The sequence below is a fragment of the Amblyomma americanum genome, chromosome 8 (assembly GCF_052857255.1).
Source record: "Amblyomma americanum isolate KBUSLIRL-KWMA chromosome 8, ASM5285725v1, whole genome shotgun sequence".
Taxonomy (NCBI): Eukaryota; Metazoa; Arthropoda; class Arachnida; order Ixodida; family Ixodidae; genus Amblyomma; species Amblyomma americanum.
In genome coordinates, this window is record NC_135504.1 from 53,815,619 (window position 1) to 53,829,821 (window position 14,203).

Below are 14,203 nucleotides of genomic sequence, written 5' to 3' on the forward strand. Positions count from 1 at the left end.
TTCTTAGAGGCGGCCATCAGCGCCAAGCACGAACCTCGTCAACTAGCACCGCAATTTAATCAAGCTCGAAGGGAAGTGTCACTTTAGGCGCTAACCTTGTCCGCATACCATAAACATTTTTGTTTTTATCCACAACTTAAAGCATTGCTAAAGAATAGTTTCTTTTGTGGCCAGGATTTTAATGGGCCACTTTTTTCTTTTTTGTATATCTTTTTGCGCTAGACAAGATTCTCCTAACGGCGACCAACCAATCAGCCCAAATAAGCGCTTTAGCAGTTGCTCCCGTTTATTCATAGATTTTTTTAGATAAGCTCCATCATTTAACAGAACGCCGTTTAAGACGGTTCTTGGATGTGCACCATAAACAACACATGCTGTTCGTTTATTGTTTTCTAGTACAACATCGTCAGCAATCAATTCCCAAGCCGCCATTCTGTATGTGGACGTGATAGCTCCTCGTTGGAAGAACGCCGAAAAACACATGTTGTGGATTACACGTGGCTCGGGTGAGAGAAGCGGTATTTCCAGATGTTCGCAAACCTATCTCTGATCAAATGTTCTGGCATGCATAGCTACATCTACAGGCAGTAGAATTGTACCGCGAATAAAACGGAAGCAAACTGTTTAGAGTCTGCACGAATTAAGAGACCAGGATACCTCCCTGAAGAGCATAGCGGGACCAGGCATTCTTATGAATATATTGACTCGTCCTCAGCCCTCAATTCTGCGGGGACGTTTAAACAAACCTACCAGCTCGTAATGTTTACCCTACAATGACGTGGCGCTCAATTACCACTACCTTGTTACGTTGTTTAGCGAGCTAAGTGCAGGGACCCGCCGCGGTGGCTCAGTGGTTAGGGCGCTCGACTTCTGATCCGGAGTTCCCGGGTTCGAACCCGACCGCGGCGGCTGCGTTTTTATGGAGGCAAAACGCTAAGGCGCCCGTGTGCTGTGCGATGTCAGTGCACGTTAAAGATCCCCAGGTGGTCGAAATTATTCCGAAGCCCTCCACTATGGCACCTCTTTCTTCCTTTCTTCTTTCACTCCCTCCTTTATCCCTTCCCTTACGGCGCGGTTAAGGTGTCCAACGATATATGAGACAGATACTGCGCCATTTCATTTCCCCAAAAACCAATTGTTGTTGTTGTTGTTGTTGTTGTTTTTGTTGTTGTTGTTGTTGTTGTTGTTGTTAAATGCAGGGCGTGCCATTCAATGTACTGGTTTCGCCTCCGACTTTAGGTTTTTACTGAAAAAGCCAGGGCGGCAATTGTTAGAGGAACCGCGCTCTGCTATGCAGCTAACGTGTTCCAGCGCTTATGTAAAGAGTACACCGGAATTCGTTATTTTTCACTCACTCTATCGCAGCCGATATCGTTTTCAATGCTAGCGTGCTCGGCACTCACACTCCTCTATAATATAGGCTGCGTGGGATTTGTCGATGCTGTTCGATGTCAGAGCCGGGGTGTACACGATCTGGCAGAGAAAGAGCGTCGGTGGAAGGGACATGCGTGGATGCATCAAAACAGATCACATTTGGTGTGAACTTCTTTCGCGGTTGCCACTGAAAGCTCACTAAACGACCGACCGAGCTTGTGGCACTCCGTCCCACACGCTTCTTACTGTAGTTAACTTTATTGGTGTTTTGTCCCTACCTGCTGCTTTCTTTACCGTTTCTCGATCTCCGAACGTTTCGGTAAGCTAAAGCTCCTCGGAAGCTTCGCGCTCTCTACGCGATTCTGCCTAATTAAACGTTTCAGTGTTGCCAGCACCCTTCCCGCCCGCCACTGCGCATGTACGGATCGCCCTGAGGGCAAAAGATGGCGCCACGTTCCCGTCAAAAGCGCGCGAGCCTGCAGTGCGTAGAGCAGGGTGCGGTAGTTACGCGGTCAGCGGTAGCGGTAGCCGTATGCAGTGTGCTAAATGTATAGCTGCTTACCGCATATAGCAGTTAGCCTCCGTGGCTTCTGCCCACCCATAAGTTTGCAGGAAACTCATGCTACGCCTTTGGAGCCCGTTTGGAGCCCGGAGAAGTGCATAGGCGCAGGTGCAGAGTTATGCTACATTCACGTTTATTTAGGGGCACTTGCAGAAAACCTCGCCACCCACAAAAATGCACACGCAAACCCGTGCAGATATAAGACTGCCTCCGTTTCGTTCTTTTCTGTCCCAGCAGCTCTAGCCCTAGGAACCGCGATGACTATTTACAGCACCCTTTGCATATACATGGGGTCCTTGGGCAAGGTAAGTACCGCACAGGCCTCACGATCATGTAGCGCTTGCTGCCTTGATTTTACTTTATCTCTGTCAAAATGGCACATGACCCACTTTCAACAGATGCCAGCCACATGGAACTGTAATGCACGATAAAAAGTGTTAGTTTGTTCAGTTATTTTCATGACGTGAGAAGCCCTTTGTATTTATTAGGGGCGGGCAGCAATATGTTTCAAGAATTTCTAATTTCGACTCTACGGATTTGATGATCATGATCAACAAGTGAAACATCACAAAGCACTCAGCTCTATCGAAGACACGCAGAAAAGGACCAAGGTAGGCGAGATGAATTAAAGCGCCGTTTATTTGTTCTTTTTTGTGCATCTTTGATCGCGCTCTATGCTTCGGGACGCTTAAGAACCAACCACCCCGTGAAAACGTCTTACCCAGGCTGTTTTATTTATGCGTGTTATGTAGTCACCTGGACACGGAGAGGATAATTGGCTTCGTTTAATTAGCTAAAAGCCCTTATTAAACTTTTTAGTCGAGGCAGTGAACATACATATTGATAGGCGAAACTCAGGGGTCGTCTTATCTCCAGATTGCTCCACCTTGTCGAATTCTTGCAGCACGTCTGTTCTCCCAGATATCTGCTTCCAAATATCGAACTCAGTAAGCGTAATTATGTATGTAAGGCGATGCCGACAGTACAATATTCCTTTCAACGTACCCCAGCTATTGCACATGCAAGAAGTGCCTTTGGCACATTCCAGACCACGGGCACTCCGACGGGGGATGAATTGTCTCTTGGTGCAGGACCCTTCTGTACGAAAGGGAACAGACAATATGCCCAAAAAAACAAATTTTTATTATCTCAATACCAGAGTTTCAAAATACTTTTGAGTATATTGAGGCAGCAGGAAAACTAGTTTCAAAACATGAAAAAATTGCTAGTACGCCATAACCAGGAAATAGTGATTAACAGGATCCTGAAACTTTGTTCCCTTACATATTGGAGGCACCTGTACAGGCTCCGCGAAACGTGAATTTTCCACGCGCGTTCGACCCCACGAATCACACGACCCGCGAAGCAGAGCTGCATTTTCTACAGTCTTCGTACATAACGGAAAGACATGAAGACTGTCCATAGCTCGCTTCTTCAATTGCTGACCCGAACGTGGTTCGAGCCCTCAAGCACACCCAGCGCCCCTTATGAATATCGAGGTCTCCGATCCTGGATTTGAGCATTCCAGAGATCAGCGACACAATTCGAGCAGCCCTAGATGTTTACCACTCTTTAATTTCTAGACAGGGTAGACAGAAAGAACCATTTCTTTCCAGAGATAAAATCATTTCGATGGACAGCGCATATTAAGAAGTAGATCTTCGCCTAGTTCATCGTGGTGAGATAGTCTTCCAGCGCGGCTGGTAATGGCTAGGCAATTGTTTACATTTCAGGCTATGTGGACAGCGAAACATACACGTGGGATTCTTGATCTCCCCATTGCAATCCTTTTCAGAGCATTGCTCATCTTCGTGTTAACTACATTTAAGGCCAGTGCAGTACTAGTAGAAATGGCGGCATAGATTGCATCACGGCGTTTTGAGCTTGCGCCCCTCTGGTTGTACTGCCTTTGATTATGTATGTTTTGTTACTGTACTTGCTTCAGTCTTCCTCTTTCCTTTACAGACATTCCTTATGATGTATACCTGCCTCACATCACCTTATGTCGGCTTGTGCCTCCTGGCTATGCTATTTCCATTTGTCCACTCCAAAGTGCGTATGCAGCATGTGCCACTGAAAACATACATTGAATTTTATTTCTGGTGTAACTGTGATTCTTGGTGTAAAAAGAGTCTCATAACCGGAAAACTTAACTACTTTAAGTGGCTGTAAAACTGATGTTTTTTTTTTTTACGATCTGAAACCTACTCCCCGCGCAGGCCAACTGCTTGCGGCAGCGTACAGTGTGCCATATCAATGGGCACTGTCTTTAAGAAAGCAGCTAAAATAGAAAGCAGCTAAGTCAAGCCTTCTTGGAGATTCTTGCCAGTTATTGGAAAACAAATCGAAAACACGAAAACACGTTCGATTACTTTCGAGCAATTTTGGACCGCGACGGCCGACTGGATACGGTCCTCGGCTGCTGGGCCAAAAGACACCGGTTCAATCCCGGCCACTGCGCTCGCATTTCGATGGCGGCGAAATGCTAGACGTCTGTGTACTGCACGATGCCAGTGCAAGTTAAAGAACCCCAGAGGGCGAAAATTATTCGGGGCCGACCAGTACGGCGTCCCTCATAGCCTCAATCCGTTTGGAACAGTGTACCTTCAAAACCAAACCAATTCTAAAAATTTTGGAACTGCACTTTTTGATTCGTTGAGCGACTCGAGTAGGCGGATATTCAATTTGCTTTTCGTGAGTTTCAAGCATTCGCGAAACCGAAGACGCAATGCCTTATTATTATCATTTTATTCTATTTCAATATGATTTATCATCTCAGAATCAATTATTGATACACAGAGGTTATAAACAGTTTCTGTTGGGGACACTGTGGTCGGCATGCGCAAGAATTCTCTTGGGAACGCCCAATATAAAAAAAAATTGATTGTCTTCTTGAAGAAACTTTTAGCACCTTCACAATTGCAGACTGTCGCCTTATTTTGCATGCTTTACACAATAAAACGTTACTAACTAAATTGCCGCTTACATTTACAGGGTGCAGGTGTGGCCACGATTGTTACAGTTGTTTACCAACTCTGGCACATAACGCACACAATTCAGAAAGATACAAAACCCACTAGAATGCCTGTGTCACTAGACTACTGCCCCACAAACCGCAGTCACAGTGCTGCGGCTTTTCGGCCGAATGTCACAACTCTTTTCGAACAGTCCAAGTAAGTATATTATAGATATTATTATAAATATCTAACCTCTGCGATATATCTCACCTCGACGGTCTGTCTGATCGTGAAATTCTTAGAGGTAAAAATCTTATCTTCAACTTTCTTCAACTCAGCAACTCATTTATTTCGCGGAAATCTCAGGGACCTCAGCCAATATTCTTGATCTGCATCTGACAAATGACCCGGACATCATTTCCGATATTTCACCCAAGTGGTCTCTGATCATGACATAACTGCAGGCAGAATCCTATCCCCTTGAGTGAAATAAACATCACTAAGAAGATCAGATGTTATGGTAGGGCCAACTATGAGGGCAAGAATACGGAACTACCTATTCGTACTCGTGACTTTATAGACAATTAATTGCATTCGAGGGCAATTGAAGAAAAATTGACCCTTTTCATGTATATATCAACTTTACTGATTGATAAACTGATCCGAGTTGTAACTTCTAAATACCGCAAATGCAAAGAATCTCTGGCTACGGACAGGGTGCCATTGGACGCGGAACCTGCCAACGTTTAACACTAGATACTTATTCAGCGAGGTTAAACTAGCAACGCAGTTCAAGGAACTTGCGGGTATTAAATGAGATGTCATGGGGCTTAATGAGGCTAGGAGGACAGAAGCAAGGTAACCGAGGCCGTTAAGAGTAATTAACTGGATTCCAAGAGGAGGCAAGCTGAGCAGGGGTTGGTAGAAAGTAAGGTGGGTGGATGATATTAAGAAGTTTGCGGGGATGGGGTGGCCGTAGCTTGAAAAGGACAGGATTAATTGGGGAGATATGGGAGAGGTCTTTGCACTGCAGTGAGCACAGTCAGGCCGCTGCTACTGCTGCTGCGCTCTTTTAACACATTTCTAAAGCCTCTGCTACTCTGAACAAACTGAGTTACTGCCCTGTACCTGATGCGGGCTAAAAGATGTTTGATGTGAATAATGCGCTACACACTGACAAAAACGACTACTGGAACGGCAGACACAGGACAAGAGCGCACTTGTACACTATAAACATGTGGTATGGCACACCAAGAAAAGTTCTTAGAATGCGCTACCGGTATAGTCTACAAGATGACCTTGTCATGAAGCATGGGCTACATAGATCAATCAGACAGATGTCTAAACACCAGGTTGAAAGAGCCCTGTAATAACTTAGGAAAAATAGCGAATCGTGGAAACCTTCCCCCATTGCGTTAATCGCAGATGTTCACCTTACTTTGAACGAACTATAACTTTAGCTCGTGCAAGGGACAAGAAAGAAACAGAAATAAAATAAGCCTTTGAGATAAGGGAGGCCGGTGAAGACGAGTGCGTAAGCACACTCTCGGTGTTGTTATCAAGTGAGGAATTATATCTAATCAAGAAACGAAGCAGCATGCGACACAACCGATGGCAATGAATTTATTGTTTTGAGCATGTGCATGAAATGTATTTATGTACCCTCGTACCAGAATAAATCTCAGTTGTTAGTGCGCGCTTGTCCTGTGTCCGCGATTCCAGTAGTCGTTTTTGTCAGTGTGTAGCGCGTTATTCACATCAAATGTACAACCAACTAGCCCACATTGCTGCCTTGCTGGAAGACGTACTGTCATTATACCACGCCTGATTTTTTTTTTCTCCATTCAGATCGGAAGAGCCTTTCTTCCTTTTTCGAATATCGTCATTTTGGACCAGTTTCTTTGGACTTTTCGCTACTCTTGCGATCGGAATCTTGGTCAGCGCTGTGACAGGTAGGACTTTGATCATTATAATCCGTGCGTCAACGCCATCCGGCTTATTGTCTAAGTATATGTAGCATTGCGTTTACGGTATTGCGAGCTTTTGTGACATATCTCCGCCGTCCTTTGTGGTCTGAAATTAACTGATCTTATTAGTTGAATTATTTAACACTGTTTCCATCAGCCGTTTAATAAAGCTTCCTTTACTTCCTCTGTAATTACCTCAGTGGCTCAATATTTGATCATAGCGCCGTGGTTGTTAGGGCTACTATAAGAATATGTGTTTAGGAATAAGGGTCCTACTCTTAATGGTTTTATAGGTTCTTAAGAGTACAGACTGGATTCCAAGGGAAGGGAATCGTAGCAGAGGGCGCCAGAAAGTTTGTTGGGAGGATGATATTAAGAAGTTTGCGGGGATGGTGTGGCCACAGCTGGCACAGGGCAGAGTTAATTCGTGAGATATAGGAAAGGCCTGTGTCATGTAGCGAGCGTAGTCGGGCTGATCATGATGATGAAAATAAGTGCAGAATAACTTGCATTTGGCGTCCATGTCTGCTACTAAGTGCAGCTCCATTCTGCCGGTGGCTAATTGTCGGTCCTGCTTTCAGGCTTCCTCTGTGCTTTAGTGCTACATGCTTCTTGCACTTACTATGAGAAGTACGAGAGATTTTATGCTGTTGTGTTTTTTAATAAGGCTCTTTTCTTGGCAGAGGTGCCCTGTAGCCTTTTATGCTCGTATTGATGAGGTACAGCTGAATATCTTTTGTGAAATGAAGCCTTTGAATGCCTCATCCTTCTTAGTGTTGCGAACTATTTGCTCTTTTGCTTGCCGACAACTTCACCCAGCAATATTTTCATACCTAGAACATTCTCGCACCTCAGTATGTAACTTGCGCAACACCTCACCTTGCCCAACACACCAAATTCAATGCGGTGCTAAGATTTGTGCTCATTATGATGTCTATTTCACTAATACGTTTCCCACGTGGGCTCCTCCTTGTTCACTTCCTGTAGCCGCGGGAGTTCTCTCTATATCATGCGCACCCAGTAGCACAAACTGGGCTGCGATGTGGGGGCTTAGTTGGTGCTATGTCGGCAATGCAGGCTAGCACCTGTGGGCTCAATGTGGTTGTGCAACGGCTGCCTACAGGGCCTCAAGTGGGCTGCCCACAAACATCCCTATCGGTCACTTTAGGGACTGGTGTAGAGAGCCATGTGGGCTCAGTTAGGCGGCATTGCACAATTCAGGCAGCACACTAATCTCCACCATAGGTCGTACTTTGGAGAGATGTAGGCAGGACTAAAAATTTTCTATGATCTCGGTTCACCCCTTCAATACCGACATGCGACCGATGGCGGTTCTACAGAGGCAAGCCCAATGGCGGCTTACCCGAATGGACTCGCAAAGGGCCGATGTGTGTACTTTAGGGGCAGCCCCAGATCCAGTTGCTCCCATCGGACTTTCAGCCCCCAGCATCAAACTAATTTTCCAGTATTTCAGCCCGATCCAAGTAGCCCAAAGTGCTAGGGCATGAGTGCAATGTGAGCTGCCCGCACCGACTTCATGATGGGTATACTGCCGGTAGCTCACGTGTGTGTGGTTCGAAATATAATTGTGTTGTTGTTGCGACTGATTGAAGTATGAAAACGAAAGTGCACTGGCCTGTCCACTGGCTCAAGCTGAGCCACAATCGCTGCCACATGCAGACAGTAGAAGAGAGCAAAGAAATACGAGAGGAAAGACTAAATGAAAAGACGCGCGTTGCCACAACCGCGTCATCCGAAACGACGACCACGGTTTAGCAACAGATACGCCCGGTGACAAGGAGCCCTCGCCACATTGTTGAGAGCTCCTAGACTTTTGTAGTCAACTAAATATGCTAAAATGTTTATATAAATCATCTATAAGAGAAGATTTGTATATAATTAGCGAAATGAAAGAATTATCGAAGTGAAATAAGGCATGCGTGATAGCATGCAGGCAAGTCTACGCGTACAGCCCCGCTACGGCCAATGAGGGCCCGACTGCGGCATTGCACTGGCAGCCCCATTCGGGCTTGCCGCTTTTCCTCCTGCATAGAGCCCTCATTTATGTTTAATCAGCCTTCGAATCCCCGAGACCGATGCATGCAGCATGCGTGCATGCGCCTTTTGCTACCCCGAACCGACCTACTAGGGACCTAGAGCGATTTTGTGTAGGCAGCCCCTATTGGGCTTGACGAGGTTTTTTCCCGAATGGAGATCACATTTGTTTTTCGACCGATGTGGACCGATGATGGACCGATGTGGGCTTAGGCGGGCTAGCCTGTTTTCCAGCCCCACCATGGCCGATGTGGGACCCACGGCAGTTTAGTAAGGACAGCCCTATTTTGGCTGGAGGAGGTTCTTCTCACATAAAGCCTACATTTAGGCTGCATCTGCCCCGAATTTAATTACAAAGAACCGATATGGACTGTATGCAGAAAGTAGTCTGATACGCCGACATGTGACCTAGGTTGTATCAACAAGGGCAAGCCTAATTTGGGCTTGCCCACTTATTCCCCATCGGGGCCCAGCATAGGTATCAGAGTGGTTGCCCCAGCCGTATGTGCCCAGAGGGTCCCGCAGTGGCCCCACATCATGTGCTATTTGGCTCGTTTCAAGTCAGAGCCTAGGCTCCGACAAAAAACTGCTAATACATCATTATTCAACTGTATCATTCTATGGTCATGCTGTTTGCATTTCAAGACAATGCTATTATTCTCTTTTATGTTTAAGTGCGCAGCAAAGGTCATTTATCCACATATTATACAAACGATACTTAGAAAGGCGTTGGCGTCCGCAGTCATGTAGGCATTGCGGATGCAGAGTTTAGATGAGGCATTTGTAAAGAACTATAACATATCTATAGCGGCTACACAGGCAATGTACTCGGTCAGAAAGAGATAAAATTACCTTAAGGAATAACGAAAGGCCGGTATTCACCATCTATCAAGAACTATTTACCGCGTACTAACAGGAAGTATTCAGATAACAGGAATGGGAAGATTTTGGCTTAAAGTTACTCTGAATACCTTGTCCTACGGAAGGAAAGTGATAAAATTGCCTTGGGGAACGGTCTCAAGCCCCTGCCTGAAACCATTCATCAAGGTGGTGGTGAGTTCGACGCCCGCTGCCCACCGGCTACCCATCGGTTTGCTCAAAATGGGCACCAGCTATGTCCCGGCCTGGTGTTCGGCTTGCTAGGGTTGCATGACTTGTTAAAGGAGCCTGCGCCTTCAAATCCCGTCACTGTGGGCTTGGAAGAGCCGAAGCGTAGCTTTGTGGTAGAGCATTCGGCTCGCAATAGGGAGGTGCTGGGTTCAATCCCCACTGCCGCCGTGTACCCACCGGTTTTTTAATAGGTACGAGATCTCACAGCCTGGTGCTTGGCTCTTCTAGGATGAGGTGCTCGAGAAAAGGATTCTGGACCAAACCGTTGCCATGACGAATCAGAGATTAGTTCCCCCATCAAGCAATGCTAAATCCGGCCCGTGCGGTAGAAGCCCAACTTGTGGCCCTCGCAAAATCAGACAGCCAGAAAAACCGGACTTGCCCAGGACCACAGTGATAAGTTTGTAGCTGCACGTCTGTTCAGGCACGCTGGTTAGAGCGTACGAGCTTTAGTTGAACTATTCACTTACAAGTGAAACACGCCCCACCTTTGCAGGCGTAGTGTTCGAAACTAGGTTTGCCCCCGAGAGGGCACAGCGGGGTTTGCGGAGCCTCCTTCAAGCACACAACCCTGAGGAAGCCGGGCGCCAGGCCGGGGGCGGCTTGTACCCATTTTTACCAGTAGGTGTCCGGCGGTGGGTTTCGAACCAGCCACCTCCCGCAGCCGAAGCGGACGCCCAGACCACTAGGCCACGACACCATCTTTCGAGCACTATTCGCAGCGTACTAACAGACACCATTCAGCTAACAGGAATGAATACATCTGAGCATAAAGTTAACGGAGAATGCCTAAGCAGTATTCAATATGCCGATAAAATTTCTTCGCTAAGCAACTTAGAGTCTGATTAAAGGGCATAGTCGAGGACCTACACAGGCAAAGTAGAATGTTGGGTACGGAAATAATATCAAGAAATGTACAGTACGTTCAAGAGTCTCCGAAGGAACCAGCAGTTTCCAGAAGAACAGAAGGAAACATTGTGACTGGGAATGGAATATATTTGTCTAGGGCAGGTAGTCAGCGCAGATCCTTATCCCGAGAGCGAAATAACAAGGAGAATAAGAATTGGGTGCAGTGAAATTCGCAGGCACTCTCAGACAATGAAAGCTCTTTAAAATATCCCTCAGCGCGAAATTATATAAGTGGAGGGTAAAAAAAAACCTTGAATTTATGCTGAGGACAGTAAAACGACGGATGAAGTTGTAGGTGTAATGTCAAGAGACAGGAAGAGGAGAGACTGGTTCAGGGAACAAACGCGAATTAACGATGACTTAGCCGAAACCAAGAAGAAAAAATGGGCGTCGGCAGGGTAGTAATGCGAAGGAACGAATTGTCCCATAAGCTAATGGATTAAATTGCAACACACGGCGAGCGGAGTAGGGGGGTCCTAGAGTCAGTTGAGTGGAAGAGCTTAGAAACGCATCCGGCACAAGGCGGCTTTAACTGGAGGAGTTTTAGAGAGGACTTTGTCCTGCAGTGGACGTAGTTATGCTGATGGGGATGACTCTTAGACTACCAACGTGGTGAACTTTGGATGACGCATGAACTCCGAGGTGGTATATATCTGCAGAAACGTTTGCTCGGATCAATTGACTCTCCCGATCTGACAGCTCCACTGAAATTAATTACCAGTGCCTAGGCAAAGTACTAGAAGCCACTGGGCTTTTTATGCTCGCTACCACAAACGCCTTTGTCCTTCACTGCTCGTTCAACATAACTTTAATGCGCTTGCTTTGTTTGAAAGTCCAGACCGAGACACTTCTATTCCTGGTAGCTTTAACACGCACATTCATGAATCAATACGCAAAAAACTTTAAATTACGGTCGCCAGAGCCTGCCACATACGTCTATCCTGTTTTGTTCTTGTGGAGTATATAATGGTGCACTACTGCCTATGCAGGAATGTGTTTGTGGGAACCTAAGCCACACAAAATAAATCACTAAATGTAAATAATCAATGTTCAATATTTTGTGCCATTTTGAATAACTCCGTGCAAATTTTACTTCCAATTCAAACGTAATTGTACGAGCCCCGTGGAATATTAAACAATACGACATATATCACTAATTGTCCACGCTGTAGTCACAGCTGTTAAATAATGTAAAAATGTTTATTAATACTCACCCTTTGTTTGCACTTATTTTCGTAGAAATATGACTTTGCTGCGCATTCAGTCACTGTCTTATTTTTGGACCACTGTTGTTGGTATAAAACATACTGTAATATTGTAGGAGAAATGAAGACCGAAAAGGAGCGGCCGGGACTCTACAGTGATAAGCTGGTTAGGATATGGCGTAAATCAAGGCCCAGTCTTGACAACACAGAACACAAGGTGAGTGTTGAAGCTTCTTTTTATTTGGCTAAGGGCAGAAAATTGGAGGCTAACGAAAGGGCTTCAGCTTAAGCTGAGAACAACCCAGCGAGCAATGGAAAGAAATATGATGAGTGTAACGTTAAGAGACCGGAAGCGGGTAGAGTGGGTGAGGGCACAAAGGCGTGTTATTGATATCCTAGTCGAAATCGAAAGAAAAAATGGGCTTGGGCAAGGCATGTAAAGCGAAGGCAAGATAGCCGCTGGTCCTTAAAGGAAACTGAGTGGATTCCAAGAGGAGAGAAGAGTTGAATGCGGCGGCAGAACATTAGGTAGGTGGATGAGATTAAGAAGTTTGCGGGGATGCGGTGGCCGCAGCTGCCGCAGGACAGGTTTAATTGGAGAGACATGGGAGAGACTTTTGCTCTTCAGTGGGCGTAATCAGGCTAATTGTGATGATGATGAAGGTGTGCTGAAGCCAGTGCTGGTGTAAATTCAAATGATTTTGCAATGGCATTTCTCTTCTTCCAGAGTTTTCACAGTACCCGGACGACATGTTTCAATGAAGGCAGAGAACATACCATAGAGGAACAGAATCTACTCGCTAATAAAGCTCTGATCCACACCTAGATGCATGAAAGACCGAATAAAGTTATTGCTGGGATGGTGTGTTCCAGAAGTTGTAACGCTTGTCGTCGACGGTAGGTGCAAACATGTAGCGCATTGTAGGAGAGGTGTCGCACATACTTCGACTATACAAGAGGCTAGGGGGTTCGACGAGTTGAGTGGTCGTGGTGTTGATCCGGGAGCCATGCGGCACCGTTCTTTAGGAATCATACTGCAATGGCTCTACGTTATGCGTGATTAAACAGCGCTAAGCACTCTTCGCGACGCACGATTTCTGCTTGCTGTTAGCACCAAGATGGGGTGCGCACTACACAACCCTAACGGCGCAACGCACTCTCGCCCTGCTGTCGGCACACGAATTCTTCTGACCCCGCAGCTTCTGAGTAATCTGGATAAGGAATCGCACCCGGTAACGCAATATTTCTGACTAAAAGTTTGAACATTCGTTCTGAGGAACAGCGCCTTGTTCACCGTCATGCTCTACTTTGTGTCCGGCTCGATTCACAGGTGATATGTGCCTAAATCTGCCAAGGATGGGAGCTAAAGGCATTTCATGAGTAATGAGTGTGGCAATGAGTCATTGGAGTGTTTTAACATAGCGGAGACGTTTCATATGCATCTAATGCGTTAATACGTGGGATTCAGCGTGAGCCTCCGTGATCGATGCTGGCCTCAGCTCGCCGGGATAAAGCCCGTGTATTTACATGCGTAAACGCTAGGCTGGAAGAATAAATGCACCTCTATTGGAGCTCCGTTAATAAAGAAGGAATTAGACTTCCAAGTGCGTGTGTTTGCAAGATTCAAAGGTAAAATCTTTCTTGTAGGAGGTTGACCGCTTCAGACCTACATTTGCGTGCGCGTAATGGGATCAAAAAAGAAGCTCTGAGAGCGCTGAACATGCAAATGGACAAATGTGTGTGGCAGCCAAAGGCATATGCCATTCACATTCGTATAACCAAGATTATAGCAGAGGCGATCTTGCATTGTCGGCAAGCTTTGGTCAGGGTTTAGTTGACAAGTGCATAGAGAACTGTCATGCTTGTAGATTGCCAGTCACCTGGACAAATTACCGTGGTGGTAAATGGTCAATAATTAAACGGAATCGATATTTGCGTGGAAACAGTCCACGCTGTTCCGAAGATGGCCAACGCGCTCGCTTCCGACAAGGCCAAAGCCTATAAAAGAGCTGATGTGCTGCTAAGTGCAACAACCTCTGTCTACGTCTTTCACGACCAAAAGAG

At 46.1% G+C, this 14,203-nt stretch overlaps 1 protein-coding gene across 1 annotated transcript in view; it reads left to right on the forward strand.

Moving 5' to 3' along the window:
- Positions 1-12,999, forward strand: part of LOC144100331 (sodium-coupled monocarboxylate transporter 1-like) — a 35,048-nt gene extending 22,049 nt beyond the window's left edge. The window contains exons 10-16 of the mRNA XM_077633308.1: positions 397-506; positions 2,174-2,241; positions 3,902-3,988; positions 4,931-5,109; positions 6,742-6,845; positions 12,256-12,356; positions 12,867-12,999. Coding sequence (XP_077489434.1) covers positions 397-506; positions 2,174-2,241; positions 3,902-3,988; positions 4,931-5,109; positions 6,742-6,845; positions 12,256-12,356; positions 12,867-12,965 — 748 coding nt within the window. The 3' untranslated portion in view covers positions 12,966-12,999. The remainder of the gene's footprint in view (positions 1-396; positions 507-2,173; positions 2,242-3,901; positions 3,989-4,930; positions 5,110-6,741; positions 6,846-12,255; positions 12,357-12,866) is intronic.
- The last annotated feature ends 1,204 nt before the right edge of the window (positions 13,000-14,203 follow it).